At 42.1% G+C, this 19728-nt stretch overlaps 1 protein-coding gene and 1 long non-coding RNA gene across 24 annotated transcripts in view; one reads left to right on the top strand and one right to left on the bottom strand.

Annotated features, from left to right (window-relative positions):
* The window catches only part of QKI (QKI, KH domain containing RNA binding), a 112667-nt gene extending 105247 nt beyond the window's left edge, over positions 1-7420 (bottom strand). For 6 of the 23 annotated variants that reach the window (XR_014562543.1, XR_014562544.1, XM_083732698.1 and 3 more), the window contains exon 1: positions 6264-7352. Coding sequence is in view for 14 of the 23 variants with exons in the window: in XM_083732698.1 (XP_083588824.1) it covers positions 6264-6405 (142 nt within the window). In the remaining 9 variants the exon portion in view is untranslated. Of the gene's footprint in view, positions 1-1458; positions 1628-6263 lie in introns of those variants that run through there. The other 17 variants (XR_014562545.1, XR_014562546.1, XR_014562547.1 and 14 more) reach the window with 7 other exon arrangements.
* On the top strand, positions 7207-17993 carry LOC310841658. Its single transcript, XR_014562663.1, has 2 exons — positions 7207-7306; positions 17576-17993. It is a non-coding gene; the product is annotated as an uncharacterized lncRNA (long non-coding RNA).
* Positions 17994-19728: the final 1735 nt, after the last annotated feature.

Here is a 19728-nt window from a genome sequence, read left to right as displayed (position 1 = left end):
TTAGGGAAAGCATAACCACTCTGTGAATATTGTTTAAGAACAGGTAAGTACAAAAATTAAAAAAATAACATGTATGCCTCATAGAATGTTTGCATGCATCTAGCAAATTACTCTATACATCAAGCAGCCTGAATTTATAATGTATAACACTGGTAACTAGAGGAGCAAGTCTAACTTTCAAACACAACTCTTACATCTTATTTAAATCCCACACATTTCTTTAAACAGAATGTAATAAAGAGAAATACTGTAAATGCAGGAAAGATTCAGTAATGTAGAAGTCAGATCTAGGTAAGTTTGAAAAATGTAATATAGAACAAGACAGATCTAGATAAGTTTGAAAAAATGTAAACAATGTTGTTTTATTTTGTTCCGTCCCAAAATATATGAAAACATTTGTAATTATAAAACATTTTAAGTTTTTTAAAAGTTTTAATTACAAATGTGCTAGCACTGGTTATTTTTGGAGCAGTAAAAATGGCTGCCTATAGCTTGTAGCCAATAGGCCACTAACCTTTCTGGGCCAGGGGGCACCATTTGGAATTCTGAGTAAGTGCTGTGGACACCAGTCACAAAATGGTTGCTATAGGGGCGTGATATAGCACAAAATGGCTGCCACCTTTAAAGAAAATGAGAGAGCCACAAAAAGTGTAGGCATGTCCACCCTCCCATCAACAGAAATGCACCTTTCCTATCCATTGCTGCACTGACAGAGCTCTTTGCACCTCTCCTATGTTCAGAACACAAAAAGCATGGGTGTCCAGTCCTGGCTTTCAATTGAAACATAGAAATATTTTAGGATACGTGTTCAATACAGAACCCGCTTACAGTAGAAACAGGATTGAAGCAGGAAGGCAAACAATCTCTCATGTGTTAAAGATTTTTGATGGGCTATTTACCTAGACCTTTCACAGGAGCTATAAGAGGGACTGGCAGACACACTGGCACCCACGAGCACAGTGTGTCATTATAAAATTGTAAAAATATCTGGAAGTGTTTGGAAGCTTGATTGCCTATCATCTTCCTCCCCTCAAAACAAAACTGGAACTCAGTCTCACTTTCTTATAACAGAAAGTGATTAAAATGAGTTATGCCAAATGAAACACCAGAGTTTTGTAAGGGTCTTGTGCCACTTTAATTAAGAATCCAGTTAACGGTATTTAACAAACTGGTACATAATTCTTTTATTTTGTTTTTGTCTGGTTTTGCTCCTTATAGTGGTTCAAAATCTGAACTCAGCCTAGATAAGGTTGTATTCAACCAAGTTATCCCAAGTTTGTTTGCGCAATAGAACTTCTCTCTATACACATAGCCCAAGCACCCCCAAATCTGCTCTGAAGAGTTAGAAAAACTGCCAGAACAGATTTGTCGGGGCACACAGTGGAGGAAAATTTCCGCTCTACAAGCACATAACAGGACAAAATTGTTGGACACTATACACTTAAAGAGGCTTCATACCTCCCTTTCACTGTATTCTTTTTTAAACTTCTGCTGAAGACGGGATGTGAACTGGGAGATATCAAGAAGAGAGGTATTAAAAGTTCTTTAGGGTTTCTTCAAGAACACTTGTTGATTGAACACCAGCTGCAGACCCGACCTTCTGCATGAGTAAGAGGGATCAGAAAGGCTGCCAAACATGCCAGGTGGAGGAAGGGCAGAGACTTTTGTAAAATACACATGTGCCAAGTATACACACTATCACAGTTTGAGATAATCTATCTGAGAAGGCTGCTACTGTTTATTTCCATGTTTGTCTCCACTGAAGCTTTTGAATAATTTCTACAAAAGACATACATGTTACTATGCCAAGGTTATAGAAAATTTGGGGGCTACTTCCAGACCACTGATCTTTTCAGAAAAAATTCTCCTGAATGTCCAGTTCTGACAGAGAATATATATGTTTCCGATTAAAACCATGGCAAAAGTCCACCCCTCCACTAGAAATATTAGTGGAAAATACCCACAAAGGGTTCCAGAGCTGTACAGTATCTGCCTCACTGATCCCAAATGAACAAGAGCAAATACATATTAGGTTAAGTCCGTGAATAGGAAAATTCCAATCAATTTTAAATTCTGTTTTGCAGGATGGGGGGCTTTGTTATCTCTTGCCTTTATTTATATATTTGAATTGTACTCCTAATTTATTAAAGCTGTAATTTAATCTTCCAATTCAGTTGAAGTTTCTACAGAAAATATTCCATACAAAAAATGAAAACAAAAATCCTACAGAACAAAGTTCCAAGAATACTGTATATGTAAGAGACTGAGCACATACTTCACTATCAATTTAACAAAATCATTTAAGGTTAAAATAGAAGCCAGTTAAAAACAGCATTTTCTCTTAAAATAAGCTTACTAAAGCTTGCTTGGTGGCAAGCTCCATTGAGTTCAATGGAAATTATTTCTTAGTAGACATGCTTAACGCATAGAATTTTGTTGAGACACACACACACACACACACACACACAGCATGCTTTAAATAAATAAATACACACACAATTGCTTTATAAATTGAATAGCTTTTATGTAGTGGGATGGATCCAGACTCAGTGCAATCCTTTGCATATTTTCTCAGAAGCAAGCACTAGTTTGCTAAGTGAAGCTTACTCCCAGATAAATGTGCACAGGATTGCAGCCTATTAGTTCAACATGGGTCTCAGTGAATCAATGGGATCCATGTTAACCTCATCATGGCTTAAACATCCTATTGTTTTCAGGTTAAAGGAAGGCTGCAATCTTATTCCGGCTTACCTAGAAGTAAGCCCCCTTAAACTGAATGGTGTTTACATCAGAGTAGACTCCATAATTACTTGGGATTCAATGTAATATTTGTAATTGGTTTTAAAAAATACAATTCAAATGGCTATGTTTATACTGAATACTCAGAACCAAAAGCATACCAAGTTTGGCTCCAATTTCTGTTCGGAAACCTATGTCTCCACTGTGCAAGGTTGTGTGGATCCAGAGTTGGCCTCCACAGTCACCTATGGACACACTTGTTAAGACCATATTCATGGAAGACAATCTTACTCAGCTACGAGTGATCGCCAAAGAAAGAAGATATATACATTATGCGGCAGTAGCATTAGTCATGATGCGAAGGTTAAACATCTTGCTTCTGTGACAGTGCCATTCTGTACTCATTTTAGATTTGTTTGGTTTTTTTTAAAAAAAAAAATGAACATAGATGTCAATGAAACTTCATCCTACCTGGATATGGGCTTCTAGTAATAATCTCACATAAATGAACTCTGAACATATCTTTGCCGATCTCCAGTTGAAGCGTGATATTTGGCTTGCTCAGCATCATCTTTATTAAATATTTAATCCCCGTGTACTCATAACACAAGGGGAGACAAACAAAAGGAATTCAACAAGTTGCTATTCCCATAAAAATAGATACTTTTTCCTTTCTTTAAAAAATGCATACATGACTAAAATTTGTGGCAATACTTTCAGCAGACAATTGCGGGAAACAAAAGGATCTTCTAACCTAAGAAAAGCCCTTCCCTCCACTTCCTACAGGCTCCCATAAACCAATAGAAAAGCAGCTTTATATTTATTAAGTTAATTTACATAACTTTGCTGCTGTTTATAAATAAAACAAAAATCTATGATTTTGAGAATCTACACTATTATTGAAGCTTTATCTCTTTGTACCTTTGAATATGAAAAGGCATGATTAAATGTAGAATATTTTGGACGGTACTGATATTTACCCATACAATCAACTGACCTATAAAAATACAGACGTTATCTGCAGTTTTCCACAAATACGTATAGATTCCATTAGAATGCTCCAAGCCCTAATATTACTAGCTATCTTTTACACTCTTTGAGCTTGACATAACCGCTTGACATACCAATAATAACAGAGGGTGGGAAACAAACTTTCTGCCTCCTGTTCTACAAAACTATCAAATTGCCAGAATGTTTTCTTAGTTTTTGTTAATGTGAATACAATTTAAGAAATCCAGAAGTAAAAACGTTAACTATTTCATGATTAGCAAGCAACTAAACAGCAATTTTAATTACTTCACAGATTTCATTTACTGCACAAACCTTTCTACAATATTTTGAGAAGGGGGTGGGGATTATACCACAATCATAAAACCTAAAGGCACAGTATATGTGAATATGCTTGCTTTAAGTTCAACATCTCACATACTTCTTAAATTTTCTGTTTAAGTTTGCCAATTTTGGCAAAAATGTTTATAAAAGCCTTTAAATCTGCAATCTTTTTTTCCAAAAAGAAAGAACTGGCGCCCCTTAGTGTTCAAATTTTAAAACATTTAGATCATTCATTTAATTTGCATGGAACATTTTTTCAACATTCCAGAAAGTTTTCAGCATTTGCAGTTCTTCCACCCAGGAGCCAACACAAACAGGAAAAGGCAGAAAGAATTAAAGGGGCAGCTGAACTTTTGCCTTGAGCTATCCAGAAAGTGATGGGGAGGGGAAGAGGGGAGAAAAATAAGGGAGGGACAAGAAACAGCTTGATTGTTGAATTAGATAACTTTCAGATCTTGTTTTGGACTTGCACAAAACAGGGGAGGGGAGATGCCAATTCAAAGGCTTCCGAAGTTCCAAGGTTATACCACACTCAAAAGATTCAGTGACCTCACATATTCTTCTTGAAAATCCTTTTGACACCAGAGATGTTCTGCTCTTTTGTTCTTGTGACAAAGTCACTGTGCCTCCCTTTTCCAAATCAAACTGATGATTCAGTAACTTTTTCAATCCATTGTTATAACTGTGCTCAATTTAGTTACTTTAGAACCTACTGCTCGAATTCGTATCTTAATTTCATACTACGGAATCTTCCTGAAAAAATGTTAACAATCTGAAGCTACTTCCTAAATAGCATCCTTTCAATGTCTGTCTCCTTTATAGTAGTGTTATCCCAACAAGAGTCAGAAATAAAATTCCAGTTTGTAAATCAACATCCCACAACTATTTACATCAAACAAATGCTTAACAGCGTTTCCAATTCAAGTGTAGACAAACCCTTCAAAGGCCATTTTAAACTATGCATAAACTTTTCTCAATTGGAAAAATAAAATACCCAAAACCATGACTGAAATTAGATGTCAACATCTTTCATATCTAACTACTGAAGTTTTAAACTACCCCCATAAAATTCATAGGACGCCAAAACTCATGATTTCTCGGGACAGGGTTTTGATTTGAGGGGAAGGAATCAGGTTCAGATCCAAGTGAACTCAACACGTGATTAAAAAATAAGACAAGAGAGCACTGTTTTGCAAAGCCTTTGGGTGTAATCCTCAAGCCATTTGAAAGCATACAATTAGGATTTTTTAAACAAAAAAAACTTTGAAGTGTGCTAAGAGTTACACCACAGATTACAGTAAAAATTCAGGTCTTAATTCCACAAAAGTGACTTTACAGAAGGGGAGTGGGAACAGGAGTATTAGGTGTATGGCCTGGAACGTGCGGTGGGTATTTAACAACGCCACTGGCGGTTTCGCGTTTTGTTCTTGACACTCGGAGTCGCTTATTCTCCAGTGTAAACTCTTCCAAGGCAAAACCTAGTAAAGTTTGGTCTGTTTACTCACAAACTTGAAGCACAAACTCCTTTTTTGTGACGGAGCTACCACCCAACAGGGGAGGAGAGAGCTAAGACCTCCAGTCTCAGCAATGGGTTTGCACCACCTCCCTCCTCCCAGTCAAATCTCGACAACAAGAGCACCCCGTTCCTCATTTCTTCGGGCTGCAAACTCGTTCACAAGTACTTCTATGAATCATGCCACCCGGCCTACTTCGCCTTCGTACTTTTTTTTCTACCGTAATCCTCAGAACTCTCTTTTCACACCCTTTCCAAAATAAAACCACCTCCTGGGCTCTTTCGCTCCCCTCCCCCCTTCTTTCCCCCCTCAATGAGGCGGCGACGTTTCCCCCTCGCTTAAAAACGCAGCTACGCAGAAAAAATGAGGGAACGCAACAAAGCCACACTTTATTCCCTCCCCGAGCGCCTCGTCCCCAAAGGCCGAAACTTCTGCGAAGGGACTTCCCGCTTCTCTCCCCTTTGTTTACGGGGGAAGGAAAGGCCGAAAGACGCCATTGAAAGGGAGGAGAGTCTACTCCCCGTTTCGGGACGGGAGAGGGAAGGGCAAAGGGGATCCCGTATAGGGTGTAGAGGCCCAACAGAGAAACAACCGTTTTCCCCTCACAGCCACGGCTAAAAAGAGAGAGTTGCTCTTGATTTTTCGGGGGTGGGGGTGGGGGTGGGGAGGTGAATTTACCTTCGTCCAGCAGCCTCTCGAGGTGGTTGAATATCCCGCAGAAGTTGGGGAGGCTGCTCATGAGCTTCTTGTCGTTCATCAGCTGCATCAGATAATCGGGGCTCGGCTTGGGCTTCTCCTTGGTTTCCATTTCCCCAACCATATTCCAAGCGCAGGGAGAGAGCGAGCGAGCGCCCGCACCAGCACTCGCCCAACCACCGCACTGGGCGCCCGCCAGGCGGGGAAAGAGACGGGGTGTGTGTTATGTGGGCTTGAAGCGCGAGGGGGGGGAGGAGGCCTTTCCCCCCCTAAAACCGGGGGGGGGGTGAGAAGGAGGAAAACGAGGGAGCGGGGAAAAGGGGGGCGCCGTCAACGAAGAAGCCACCAAAGCACACGCCGCTGGGTCCCGGGCGAGACAGAGAGAGGAGGAAAAAAAATAAGAGGGGGAAACTCGGTAACCCCCCCAACCCCTCCGCCTCCACCACCACCACGGAGGGCTGCGCCCTAGTCTTCCTTCGCCGCCTTCGCCGCCGTTTCTCCCTATTTCCAGTCGCCGCTCCCACGGGAAGCCTTTCCCCACAGCGCCGTGCGCCCGCGGCCGGCGCAGTCTCCGGTGTTTCCCTCGCCGCCGCCCGCTTCGCCTCCTCTCACCCGCCGCCGCCGCACACGCAGACGTTGGCCGCGGTTCCTTCTCCTCGGCGCGGCTGCCGCTGCTGCCCCCAGGTCTGTCTCCGCGGCGGGGAAGGGAGGGAGGGAGGCGGGCAGGCAAACGGGGGGCGGGCTTGGCTACTGTTTCGCGAGGAGTCCTCTCCGCCGCCGCCGCTTGTAAGGCTGTTCCCGGCCACCGGTGGTGCTGCTTCTGCTGCTGCTGCTGGTGGTGATGCCGCCGCCTCGCCTCCCGCTCCGCCTGCCTCCCTCCCCTCCCGCTGGTGCCGTTTGCTTGTGGCTGGCGAGTCTCTGTCCTGCCGCCGCCGCCGTGCCTCCTCCTCTTCTTCCTTCGTCTTTCTCCTCCTCAGTTCGCTCCGGAGTTCGCTTTAGTTCAGCGCTGGCGGCGGCAGTAGCAGGCAAGCAACGGCGGCGGCGGGAAGGGGAGGGGCGGGGGAGGGGCGGCAGCAGCGAAGGAGGCAGGGGCGGGGCGGCCGTTAATCAGCGAGCGGCGGCGGCAGCGCCACTTGGCGGACTCAGGCCGCCCCGCCCCTACTGAGAGACTTGGGGACTCGCCTGACGAAGAACAGAGCGGAACCCGGCAGGGATGGGGGGCATCCAACTACCGCGCGCCAAAAAGAACGCGGCGGCGCTGCGCACACGGATATGTACACACGCAACGCAATACTGTATATGTGCCTGCTTCAGTGTGACGGGGGCGCGCGCGCGCACGAGCAATCTCGTGCCGCCGCCTTAAGACTACTTTTACGTTCGACATGTATATGAGGGGAGGGGGGGTAAGGTGTTGTTGCTTTTGGCGCGCGTGCGCGTTACCATCAGCTGGCGCCTCTCCCCCCCGCCCCGAACCACCGCCGAATTTCCACGAAAAATCGTCTGAGCGCACGAGATTAGAAACTCCTTAAAGAAACTCTTGTTACTTCACCGATCTTACGTTGGGGCGGGGCCCGGTCACGTGCCGGTGGCTGGGGGGAAGTCCTGGTTGTGTCGCGGTTCTAACTAAGACGCATGCGCCTAGAGGGATACGGATACGCGCGCTCCCTCGCGCGCGCTTTCAATTGTGCCGCGGCCCTGCCTCTCCCCAAGCGTTGGAATGGAATGGGAGGGGCGAGGCTGAATGGAGCCCCGTGCGCCTGCGCAGAGCGAGAAACCAGAGTAATTTTGTTCGATCCCCTTGAAGCGGCACGGGAGAAGAGCGGCTTCTCCGTGGGGGGAAAGGAGCTCGAGGCACATGCGCCCGTTGGCGAACTCTCCTTTGCTCGGCTCCCGTTCACTCCCCACCAAGGTTGCGATATGTAGTGTGCACGTGTCGCCCGCTGGCTCTCCTGACGCGCGGAGCCGTGTCGTCCTTTTGCCACAGGAACGCAGCACCGCCGAGCCAGCCGCTCGTGGCAGCGCGATGCTCGGCAGTTGGCGCGCCTCGCGGCCACCTCAGCCCTCCCGCGCGCTGCTCGCGGGCGCCCTCAAGCCCCGCCCCGGTCGTCTCACGGGGGGACTTTCCCCGCACGAGGCTGCCTTTTGCTCCCGGGTCCTGCTGGCCTCTGCCTCGCGGGATCCCTCCCCTCAGGCGCACCTTTCCTTCCCGCCGGGGGAGCGGCAGACTGACGCTGTTTTAACGGTCACACGGGGCGAGCATCCTTGTGAATGAGGTGGAGGCAGGAACCTGCGTGTGGCTCGCCTGCCCTCCCCACCCAGAGGGCCTCGGCTCCCCCCCTCCATGGGCGCTCTCCCTTGGGGACAAGCCCCGTGCAGCAGCGAAGGCTTTCTTTTGGTGTCCCTGAAATCTGGCGTGCCCGGCGGCCGCCGCACAAGAACACAAGCCGGCCGCGGCCCCGTTGTCAGAATCCCTTAAAAGGGGTGGGGAGTAGGCGCGGACCGTTGCTTTTCCATCCAGGACCGCCCTCTCCCTCCAAGCGCAGAAGCTGTGGCCGTCCTCGCCTTCCTCCCAGCTCTTGCATGCTCGACCAAGGAGGCAACTTGGCATACGAAACGAAGCCCAGCACCTGCTGCTCCCCCCCCCGCGAGGTTTTCAGTGCTTAAACCTTTCCTAAGCACCCCCCGCCTCTTTTAGCCAAGGACGGGTGTTACCTGATCCTGCAACTGTCATTGTGGTCCGCAGAATTTGCAAGGCTCCAGACCGCCCTCCCTCCACCCACCCAAACGGGCTGCACGGATTCTCCCTTCTCTTCCCCCACCCGCTTCTCTTTCTCAGGGTTTTCAACGCGTACGGCAGCCGCATCGATGCCACAGTTCTCTCTCCTTTTAAATTCACCCCTATTTACATCAAATTTACGTAAATGTGAATGTAAGCAGTATTTCAAAGGGCAGACATTGTCTTTCTTTCGTTGTTCCAAGGTGGACGCCTTTTTTGCTGCTTGTTCAGCCGCAACACACGTGAAACAGATCATACCGAAGTAACCGGATTCCTTTTCTTTTTCAGTCGTCACGCCCACATGTACTACTTTTTTCGGTGTTAACATTCATGTTGGTTCCCTCCTTATATAGTGTATGTTCTACCTCCTCCAAAAAAAATTGCCTTAAAAATAGAATCAATCCCATACACACTTTCATGGAAGTGTTTATTTACTTCTCCGAAGCATTCTGAGAAAATGTACACAGGATCAGACTGCAAGACAGATTTCTATTCTAGGTGAGGTATATTTGAAAAAAATAATTCAGAGGGACTTGCCAAGCACATGTCCCCTATTTATTCAAAAGCATATTGCACTTTGTTCAACAAGTCTTGCCCTACAGAAGTGTGCTCAGGTTTAGAGTGTTACTCAGAAATTCCTACTAAAATTGATGTGTAAAACACATTAAGGTAAATATGAGAGAAGTTCTTGTTTGTTTATGCAGTTCTCCATATTTAAACAAAGGGATATTGATAACATTTATTACTTGACAAAGCTATTTTAATGAACTGCATTTATACAGTATTATCCTTATGAATGCATCCAATTATTTTGTGAATCAAAATATTATGGTACTTCCCCCAAGAACTGAAGTGAGTACTAGTGCTTTACAGGGCTAATGTCAAATTCAATCAAACATTTGCCCTGAAATTTAGAGGGAAGTTGTGTCAGCTTCTATTAATAATGTTGGTTCTACTAAAGTTTATATATATATATATATATATATATATATATATATATATATATATAATGTTATTTGTGTTCAAGTGCAAGGTACTATTTTTTCCTTCGTTTTGCATCTGTGCTTAATATATATGATAGAGAAACAAACTTTACAAATGTATAGGCTAAACTTTTAAAATGTTTTCTTTCAACGTGGCTTATTTTCAGATCTAGAAAAAACAGTATCTCGTAGCCCCATCCTAAACATGCTTGCTTAGAGGTATGTTTATAATGGAGCATGGTCTAGCCAGAGATAAGCACTTTAACAAAATCACATGTTAAAACATGTACTACAGGACCAAACTAGATGTGACAGTAGCAGCCACAGCTGGCTATTCATGTCTGCTCCATTTTCATCTAAAACCATGAGGGTCCACTTTTTACAATGAGAAGGACCCGTGGGTGAAAATAACATCCCTACGATTGCTTAACATCACCACCACCCACTCACTCTCCATCACTTCAAACATTGTTTCTTTCCATCATTTCTCACATGTTTTGTGATTGCAGCCAGGCTGGGATAAAAATGTACTGTATGTGGCAACAGAGTAAGATGGAGTATTCAGCTCAACTTTTGTTGTAAAACCCACTTTGCATACCCTGTTTTCAGACATGAGCCATTAGCATGGTGGATCCCATCATGTCTAGTTTGGCCTTTTTTGTTTGTAGCTTTAGAAGTATCTGAAGAGGCCTGAAGCACCAAATAGAAAGTCTTTGAACTGATCCTTCAGAATGCAGCTGATTTAATACAGCTGGGATAGCTCAGCTAGTACAGCATGAGACTCTAAACCTCAGGGTCATGGGATCAAACCCTACGCTAGGAAAAGGATTCCTGCACTGCAGAGGGTTGGACTAGATGACCTTTGTGGCCCCCTCCAACTCTACCATTCTATGATTAGTGTGATCAGTGAACATTGTTTAGGCTAAAGACCTCTGTCTGTGCCTTGAAATGCACAAGTACTTCTGCAGGCAATCTAAAAGGCATTTGTTTAATCTAGAGTTCTGTTCTTTTTACCCCTCAGTTGCTTTGTTTATGGATCCAGTGGCATCTTATTTCACTCTCCTCCATGTGGCTACTCCTCACTTACACATGTGCACAACTTACCTGCTCTCGTGTTCTTTTCAGGAAGATCCTGATGCTTTCATGAGTCTTGTTTAATATTGTCACTAGGCAACTGCTCAAATTGCCATGGGATTAGTCTGTTCTTCCCATTGAAATGGCAACAAAGGGGAGACATAATTCTCCATGTGACCTTGTCACATCAAATCTGGTGATCACACATTCCCTGGGTGTGACCCAATCTCATAGCTTTGTTTTGCTAGCTTCCTTCCTTTTCCTACCCTAAAATAGAAAATGGCTCCGGTTTGTAATAATCTTTGCAGAATTTGCCAGCTAGCTGAGACATTAATCGTGGCAAAGTGCAGGTGCCTTGAGGGCCACATTCTGCACCTACCTAGTCTATCATATTCTGTCTTCTTTTAAGTGCTTCTCAAGAGTGCTTTCTTCACTGTTGCAACTCACACAGGGTCACACAAAAAAATAAAAAAGGAACTGTGAGCATTTTCTGGCTTCATTTTGATCATTTCATCTGCCAAAAGTCTATTGACACTCTTGAAACATTCCTCTGACTTACTACAAGTGCTGACCTGATTTTCAGCTTTGTTCCACATTTAGATGGTCAAATTTTTAGCAAAGTGGCAACTCACTTCACACAGGCCGCCAAATAAATCACCTGCTAGTATTCTTTGCAAAAATGTTTATTGTAACTGTGTGGAGACTTAAATATAAAAATTTAATTCTATAGAAAAAAGATAGTGGCTGTTCTTCTTTTTGGATGAGAAAAGGGAATACTATATATTGCTCATATAACAGAAGAACCAGGTTCTAGAGTTCAAATTTAAAATGAGTGTGTGTTGTGAGGTCCTTCCTGTTTGTTTGTTTTAAACAAGGGTTTCGTTTGTTGTTTGAATGTATACCTTTCGCATGGTCATCTGTTCACTTACAGAATTAGGAAATTGTTTTAGAAATCCAGTCGTCTGTGTGATAGTAATAAATGTAATTTTATACCACCCATCCCCACCAATTGATGCTTGGGTATATCACAAAATACAATTATCAAATACAGTGAAAAGCCCATTTCTACTTGTTTATTTAACAAATCTTTGTACCTTATAACATCCTTCAGTTTTATAGTCTCCACCTGATGCCCCCAAAAATGAGTGTTTTCACTAGTTAGCCTCTATGGCAATAAAGTTCCACAATTCAGTGTATCTTCTCCACAGGCACTTGCTTCAGATGACAGAAGCACCTGAGAAAGATAGTAATGTGCAGACAGGTTAATGCTCCCTCAGGTGCACAGGTTCCCACACCATGTATGGTTTTAAAGTTTAGCATCAGTGTTTGGAGATGAGCCTGAAGCCAGAGGAGGCAAGTTATATTTCTAATGTTCAGTTCCATTTTTGTTGCCTAGCTGCTGTATTCTGAACGGTGCCATATCAATCTTCAATGGCAGCTCCAAGTACAGAATACTGTAGTACCTAATTTGGAGATTACAAAAACATGGCTTATATATTTTTATCCTGGAAGCATAGCAACTGGTAGGACAAAGGTAAGGTAAAGAATCCCTGGACGGTTACGGCCAGTCGAATTCGACTATGGGATACGGTGTTCACCTCCACTTTCTTGTCATGACTGAGCTTCAATTTGTTCACCCACATTGAGGTCATCTGGGCACTAAATCAGTACTTCCGTTGCCTCATCTGAATCTTATATAAAGGAGAAAGAGAGTTGAATGTTACCTCTCAAAGATTTTATGTAGATGAGGACAAGATAATCTAATGGGATGCCATAGCATAAATGTTTAACAGCGTTAAACAGTATTTCCCCAGCACCACCTTCTTGAATTGGCTCTGCAGGTATTTTTATTATTATTATTATTATTATTATTATTATTATTATTATAACAACAATTACCCATCCTTCACTCCAGGATCCCATGGTGGGTATCACCAATATTAAAAATAGTTGAAAGCAACTTAAAATTAGAGAAATAAGGTTGGCCCTACAAATATACATCTCAAGCTAGGGTAAAGGGTTGCATCTTCAGCATTTGCCAAAAGCTGCATAATGATGGTGCCAGATGCAACTGTATGAGAAGTGAGTTCCACAGCTTAGAGGCTGCTGAAAATAATGTTCCCTCTTTGGCTCCCCACCCCAGAGGTTTCTAAGGGGGTGGAACAACCTGAGTTCCTGGCACCTGAGAAATGGAAAGAGAACCACCAGCAAAATACCATGCCATTAACTCCCTGTATAGAAAGCCTGACCAGAAGGATTCCATGGTTGATAGTATTGAAAGAAACATAGAACTGGGAAATTAGTAGAGATGTACTCCCGATGTGCTTCTCCAGTGAAGGCAGTTTCCGTGTGAAAAATGGGTCAGAAACCAGAACAAATTGGTTCCAAATAATTGAAGCTTTATTTACAGTGTTCTAGATTTTTGTTTTCAGTTAGCCAAGCGCTTGTCATATATACTTTTAGTTCTAGAATGATGTAATCTTGGATTCACACCCCCAAATGGCATTGACCCTATTTAGAGGTTTAAGAATATTCATCATGTCCAGGTTCAAGCACTAAATATGTAAGTAACCAAGCAGCTTGGATTTCTCCAGTCATGTGTAAACTGAATCAGAATCAAGAAATCAGCACTCCCATTCTGATTGATCTAGACATATACTGCTTTTTATGAGAAATGCTGATAACAGTACTAGGCAAATAAATAGAGTTTATTTCTGTACTGCCTTTTTGCCAAAAGACCCCCAAGGCAGCAGATGGTTTATGCACAAAAACAAATTTCAAATAAAAAAAATTCAGCTTAGAAAAGTTTAGGACAACAAATACATTTTTTAAAAAAAGACTACAATCAAAATGCATTCATATTCCTGCTAAAGGCAAAGTATAGTTCCCACAAAAATGTCAGGGAGAGCAGGAGAAAACCCTTAGGGAGCTGCTCTTTCTTATTAAGGCCCCAGTCAAGGGGTGGGGCAGACAGATGGAAAATCTTGCCCCTTGGTGGTCCAGCACAATCTCTCCCCTGCATATTCCATGATGATTCAGAAAGTTGTGACTTGTGACCTTGAATACAACTTATGTTGTATGCATGTGTCTGCTACTCCGAGTCCCAACACAAATGAAGAAAGACTTCTAGGACTTAACTATAAGTCTCTCCCCATTCATGTTGGACTGTGAGTAACAAAAGCACACAAAGTGGTATTCAACTAAGTTTTAATCAGAGTAGACCCACTGAAATTAATGGACCTACTTAGCCATTTTTCATTCATTTCAGTTTGTCTGACCTGAGCAAAACTTAAGTTGAATATTATCCACAGGGTAAATCCAGACATGCCCTCCTTGGGCAAATGAGTGGACTCCTCGAATCCAACAAGTTCCCAGTGGCAGAAGGGGAAGGGATTATTTCCTCTAAATTTGTCTTGCAGGCCCAAATGTCCCTCCCACTTACAGAAGGTTCTCTTACGTCCCAGAATAGACTTTCAGAAGCAATGGGTTGCATGGAGAAGGGGGAATTCATGAAAATATGTTTTTCAAAATCATCTCCCTTCTGCCAGTGGGAGTGTCATGTAGCAGAACTCCACTGCTCTAAGGTCTGGATCCAAGTATTTTTTGTAAAATCTTTATACTAATACGAACAAAAAAACCCATGTATCTTCTCCACTGCATTTGTCAGTTCTCTTTCCATTTTCCATCATGCCAAGAACTTGGATAGTCCCTTCAACAGCTTTGAATTATTTTGAGGTGGTTTCTGTAGTCCCAACACTGCTGAGCAAAATGTTGTCGTGAAATAAAAGAACTATGCAATCAGTTGTATCAGCTGAAGAGTGCTCTAGACTTTGTTTTTCTCAAATACCTTATGCCGCATGGCAAACTTCTTTTGAAAATGAGAGGAGTTTCAAAAGCCGTGACATTGGGGTCAGCTATTCAAACAAGGATGGAAGTCCTTTGCATGAATCTTAAGCAGCTCTTTAGATTCCAGCCATTGTACATAGTGACAAAATGAGATTTGCAAAGGCATGTATAACATCACATTCCTACACATATAAAACTTGAAATGCACAAGTACAAGATGGGGCATAATAAGTGAGAAAGCAACACTTCCAGAACGATTTTAGAATTCTAGCAGATAAAAAACTGAACACGAGTTAGTGATATAGTGCTGTGGGGAATTGGCCATTGCCATTTAGATTGTATCTATGGACAGGTGACTGCGGAAGTAATAGTACAGCTCTACTGAAAACTGGAAAGGGCTCATTTGGGCTACTGTGGTGTGTGTGTCTCCTGCTTTCAGTTCTGATTCAATTTTTCTCCCAGGCAGTAAACATGGAAGTAATAGATTTGAACAAGGGCTGGTCTTCACATGCACATTCATCATTCAATTGTAACATCAAATACTGAGTTCCTTTGTGTAAATCAACCATCGTGCATCGTCACAAATAGAGTTGACAACCTCTGTGGTGACAGTTCACATGCTCAGTTCAGAGTCTTCACATTATTTATTGCTCTATCACAGGCATGTCCAAAGTCCGTTCTGGGGGCCTAATCCAGCCCCCCAGCTGGTTTTATCCGGCCCCTGTGGCAGTTTATTTATCGGGGTCAAATCCTAAAAAAAGCTCAACAAGTTTGATCAGCCCCCATGCATGTTCACTTCTTCAAATCTGGTCATCTTTGAAAAAATTTAGGTACCCCTGCTCTATCACATCTGTAGGCCACCCAAGATATTTGAGACAGCATATAAATAGTTATTGTGCATATTATCCTCAGAGCAATCCTGCAAGGTAAGTTAGACCAAAAGAAAGTAATTTTTCAGAGAACTTCACAGGCAAGCAAAGTTTTGAACCCTGTTCATCCCAGATTGCAAGAGAAACCCTGCAAATGCTTTTGGGCAATTTGAAAGTTTTGAATATATAGAGCGATAAGCCAATTCAGAGTATAACATAAATACAAATTGATGTGTGCATTAAGTATGTTTCATGCTTACTATCTGATTTATGCAGTGGCATTATTCTACTGTAGCATGGCACATATTCTTAGAACAAACCCTCATTAATCCTCTGTGTGAAAGCAGACTATCAGTTCATGTTAATTCTCAAATAAGCATAACTATTTGTTACTGCCTTTGTTTTCTTGTCAGTACCACAATAAGATATAAGTCACACGAGCTAACTAAGGTTTCTGCAAAGGTGGATATTTTTTATTGCATTTTTACTTATTTCACTGTGAACTACCTGCATTTTTTGTAGTTTTGTTTCATATTATAGATAACAGTCATTTCTAAGTTGTTTTCAAATTGTACTCATCAGACCATATGATCTAACTTTTACCCTGCCTCTTCCAGCATTAACTACTAGTGTCCAAGAATTTCTTAATTTGGACCCTTTGGGTTGATGTATGTACAGTACTGGGCAAAGATGCCAATTTGCAGAGGAAGGGGATAGCAAGCAAAAAGAGGGGGCATGCAGTAAAGCCAAGCAGCTATTCCCAAAATGTAAAGCATTTTACTTTACTTTTTTTTTTTAATGCCCTGCACGATGGGACAAAATACACAGTCCTTTGCCATATTGTCTTTGCAAAGCCTGTCTGTTTGGTCATGCGCAGAAAGCAGCTAGGCAGTGAGAGTGGGATGTATTGACAAGAACAAGATGAATGACCCCCTGGAGACTGCGGGTTTGTATGCTAGTTTCCACCACCTTTTCATCCCTTTGTAACCCATTTTGGTTCACATGCAGATTAATTTTGACCAAGTCCTTACTAAATGCTCTCTTCTTTTTCACCCACTTAGCTTTGGAAGGTAGACTGGAGAATCTAAATATTTATGAGGTCTTCTCTCTCTCTCTCTCTCTCTCTCTCTCTCTCTGGTTTATGATGCACCGTTGTTGAATGTAGAGGAATTACGTTAATGAATGCATGCCTGCACACACAGACACAGAAACCAGGCAAAGGGGGAAAACACACACAAAGCTTTCTCAGCTCTAATGTCGGCTCTTACCAAACAGTTCCCATGGAAAAAGAGAGAGAGAGGCAAACAGATTCAAAATCTTGCCAGGAGAAAAGGTTGTACAAAAGATGAACAAAGTTGCGTCTTTGCTTTCCTTGGCTATAAAAGTGCCTTGTTTCATATCGGGGCGGAGGGTGGGGGGGAAACTGAAATGAAACACATTCATATACAAATTAAAAGTTTGTTTAAAATGCTGTAACTGATTTGAGCTGCTCAGTAGCACAGAGAGAAGTCTTATATTGTGCTTGGATCAATGCAACCCCGAAACAAAAAGTTAACAAATGGCACAGATCTTGTTTGCTTATCTTCTTGCATACTTTCTTTGTCTCTGAGGATTTTGTATACAAATAAATATCAACTGGACAGGATTGTATGACATATGGTGTATGCTGATGTTCTTTCTTCCCTTGTGCAATGTTTGTGAAACTGGTCCATGCCTAACTAAGACTGTCATTCTGTATATACTTAGGAACAAGCCTCATGGAACTCAATGGGTCTTACTTCTGAGTAGACATGCATAGGATTGGGCTTGAAGCTCATGCTCTGGTCACCTCCTGCCTTGACTACTGCAAGCCTTCTTTCTCAGACTTTCCCTTGTCATGCATCAAACCTCTCCCTGTCTCAGAACTCCACTGCCAAAAATGATAAACCTTTCTAGTCACTCAAACTATAGGACACTATATTTAACTATATTTAAGTTCAAATACTTAAATTGGCTTCCCATATCACTTATGTCCACAACAAACACCTTCACCTGCAGTCCTGTCAGGCTTCCTGTGTGTATTCTCAGGTAGATGGGGAACAACTTGCAGTAACTAGTCCTGTGTACACAGTTTCTCACCTGAATCAAATGGCTGGAGCTACTTAATGGGAAACTACCCCCCCCCAAAAGGAGGTATTTTCTAATTTGACAGCATAACATGTTTAAAAGAGGTCTTCTATCTTTGTAATTTAATTTAAACATTTAATATGGGTTCAAAACCATATATTACAAGGAAATTGCAGAATTTTACACACAGATGAATGCGTTTTATTAAAATACTGGAACTGAAATATAGACTGCTTTACTTTATGGCAAAAGACTACTATTTTAAATCTTTAATTGTCACTGTCATCCCTACCTCCACCCTTTTTATTCTCTGGCCTTCACAAACTTAAGCAGAAGGTGGTACAAATTTTCTCTGTTTCCTTTCACAACAGAGCAGTAGGACCTGGAATTTTAAAACATGCTGTCTGTGTTAGCATTTTAAAAATGGTTAGGCAATGGCAGAATGTTTGCTTGCTCTTTGAATACAATAGGATTTTTACTATCTAACTCCTATTTATATTTATGTCTGTTGGGATTTCAAAAACAGTTACCCTAATAAATGTCTTCCAGTTTTTATTGTGCTTTGTTTTCAAGTTGTCCAATTTGATATGTAATTGAATCCAATAAAGCGATCTACATTTCATTTGTTCAAAGGCTATCATTTATGTCAGGCTCAATATTGACACTGCCATTTACATTTACATTGCTAGGGACTTTGTGGAATGAAAATTTGCTCCAAGCTAGATCCGATGCAAAATGAACTTACTGTGCAGAGTTTGCTGCACACCAGGGGCCTGCAGTGGAACTATTGCAATGCCTGATAAGTCTTAGCAAGATGGGCAAGAACCATTACAGTGGCTGGGTTCGCACATTACACTGAGCCAATCATGTTAAGCTATAGTTTCTTAAAACAAATCTTGCTTAAAGCACCAGTTGCCCCACAGAGGATTTAAAAAATCAATGTACATTCACAAGTTGTAAGTAAGGTTTGAAGATGGTGGTGCATCATTTAGCATGTAGGAGTTCAGAGTCTCTGCTGAAAGAAGTCTGCTGATATTAGGAATAAATACTAGTCAGTGACCCCAATGAGAAGCTGAGTATTACAAAAATAAAAATAAAAATGAATAAGCAGCTTGTTTGTTGGGACTATCACAGCAGGGGTAGAACATGGTCCACTGATGGACCACTGGGCAACTTCAGGTGGCCACCTGGTCCTGCTGGTTGCTAAAACTCTTGCAAGGTCTGTTGGACAATTCCCTTGAGCTGATCCAACAGATAACATCTTAGGTTCTTAAGCAAGAGTTCATTCTTGGGATCTGTTATTCCAGTTTAGCTAAGCATTAAGTGTACAGATATCATTGGTGAACTACAGGGATTCTAGATTTATTATTATTATTATTATTATTATTATTATTATTATTATTATACAATCTAATTCCTGACATCAATTCATGCTTGACTTGAATTTAAACATATTTTTCTGCATTGTACTTTTCCCAATTGAAAGTTTTTATCGGTATTCTCCCATATATATGTTTTCCTAGTTTTCTTGAGTTGCTGAATACCAACGAGAGAGCTTGAGCATTATTTTTCTATTAAGAAAGAATTCAGTCTTTCAAAACTACATGAGTGGAATTTGTTTGCATAAATGTAATTCCACAAATGTCAGTGCTCAGAAGCTGAGTGCTAATTACGTGATCTAATTTTGGTGTTTTTTTTAAAGAAGAAAAGTTAATGTCAGGAGTCACCCATATTTCCTTTTTACTAACGATTTATCTACCCAGTTATTAACACATTTGTATCCCACCCTTCTA

This window comes from Podarcis gaigeae, assembly GCF_964106915.1.
Source record: "Podarcis gaigeae genome assembly, chromosome: 3".
Classification (NCBI taxonomy): domain Eukaryota; kingdom Metazoa; phylum Chordata; class Lepidosauria; order Squamata; family Lacertidae; genus Podarcis; species Podarcis gaigeae.
This window is presented reverse-complemented; position numbering and strand designations above follow the sequence as displayed.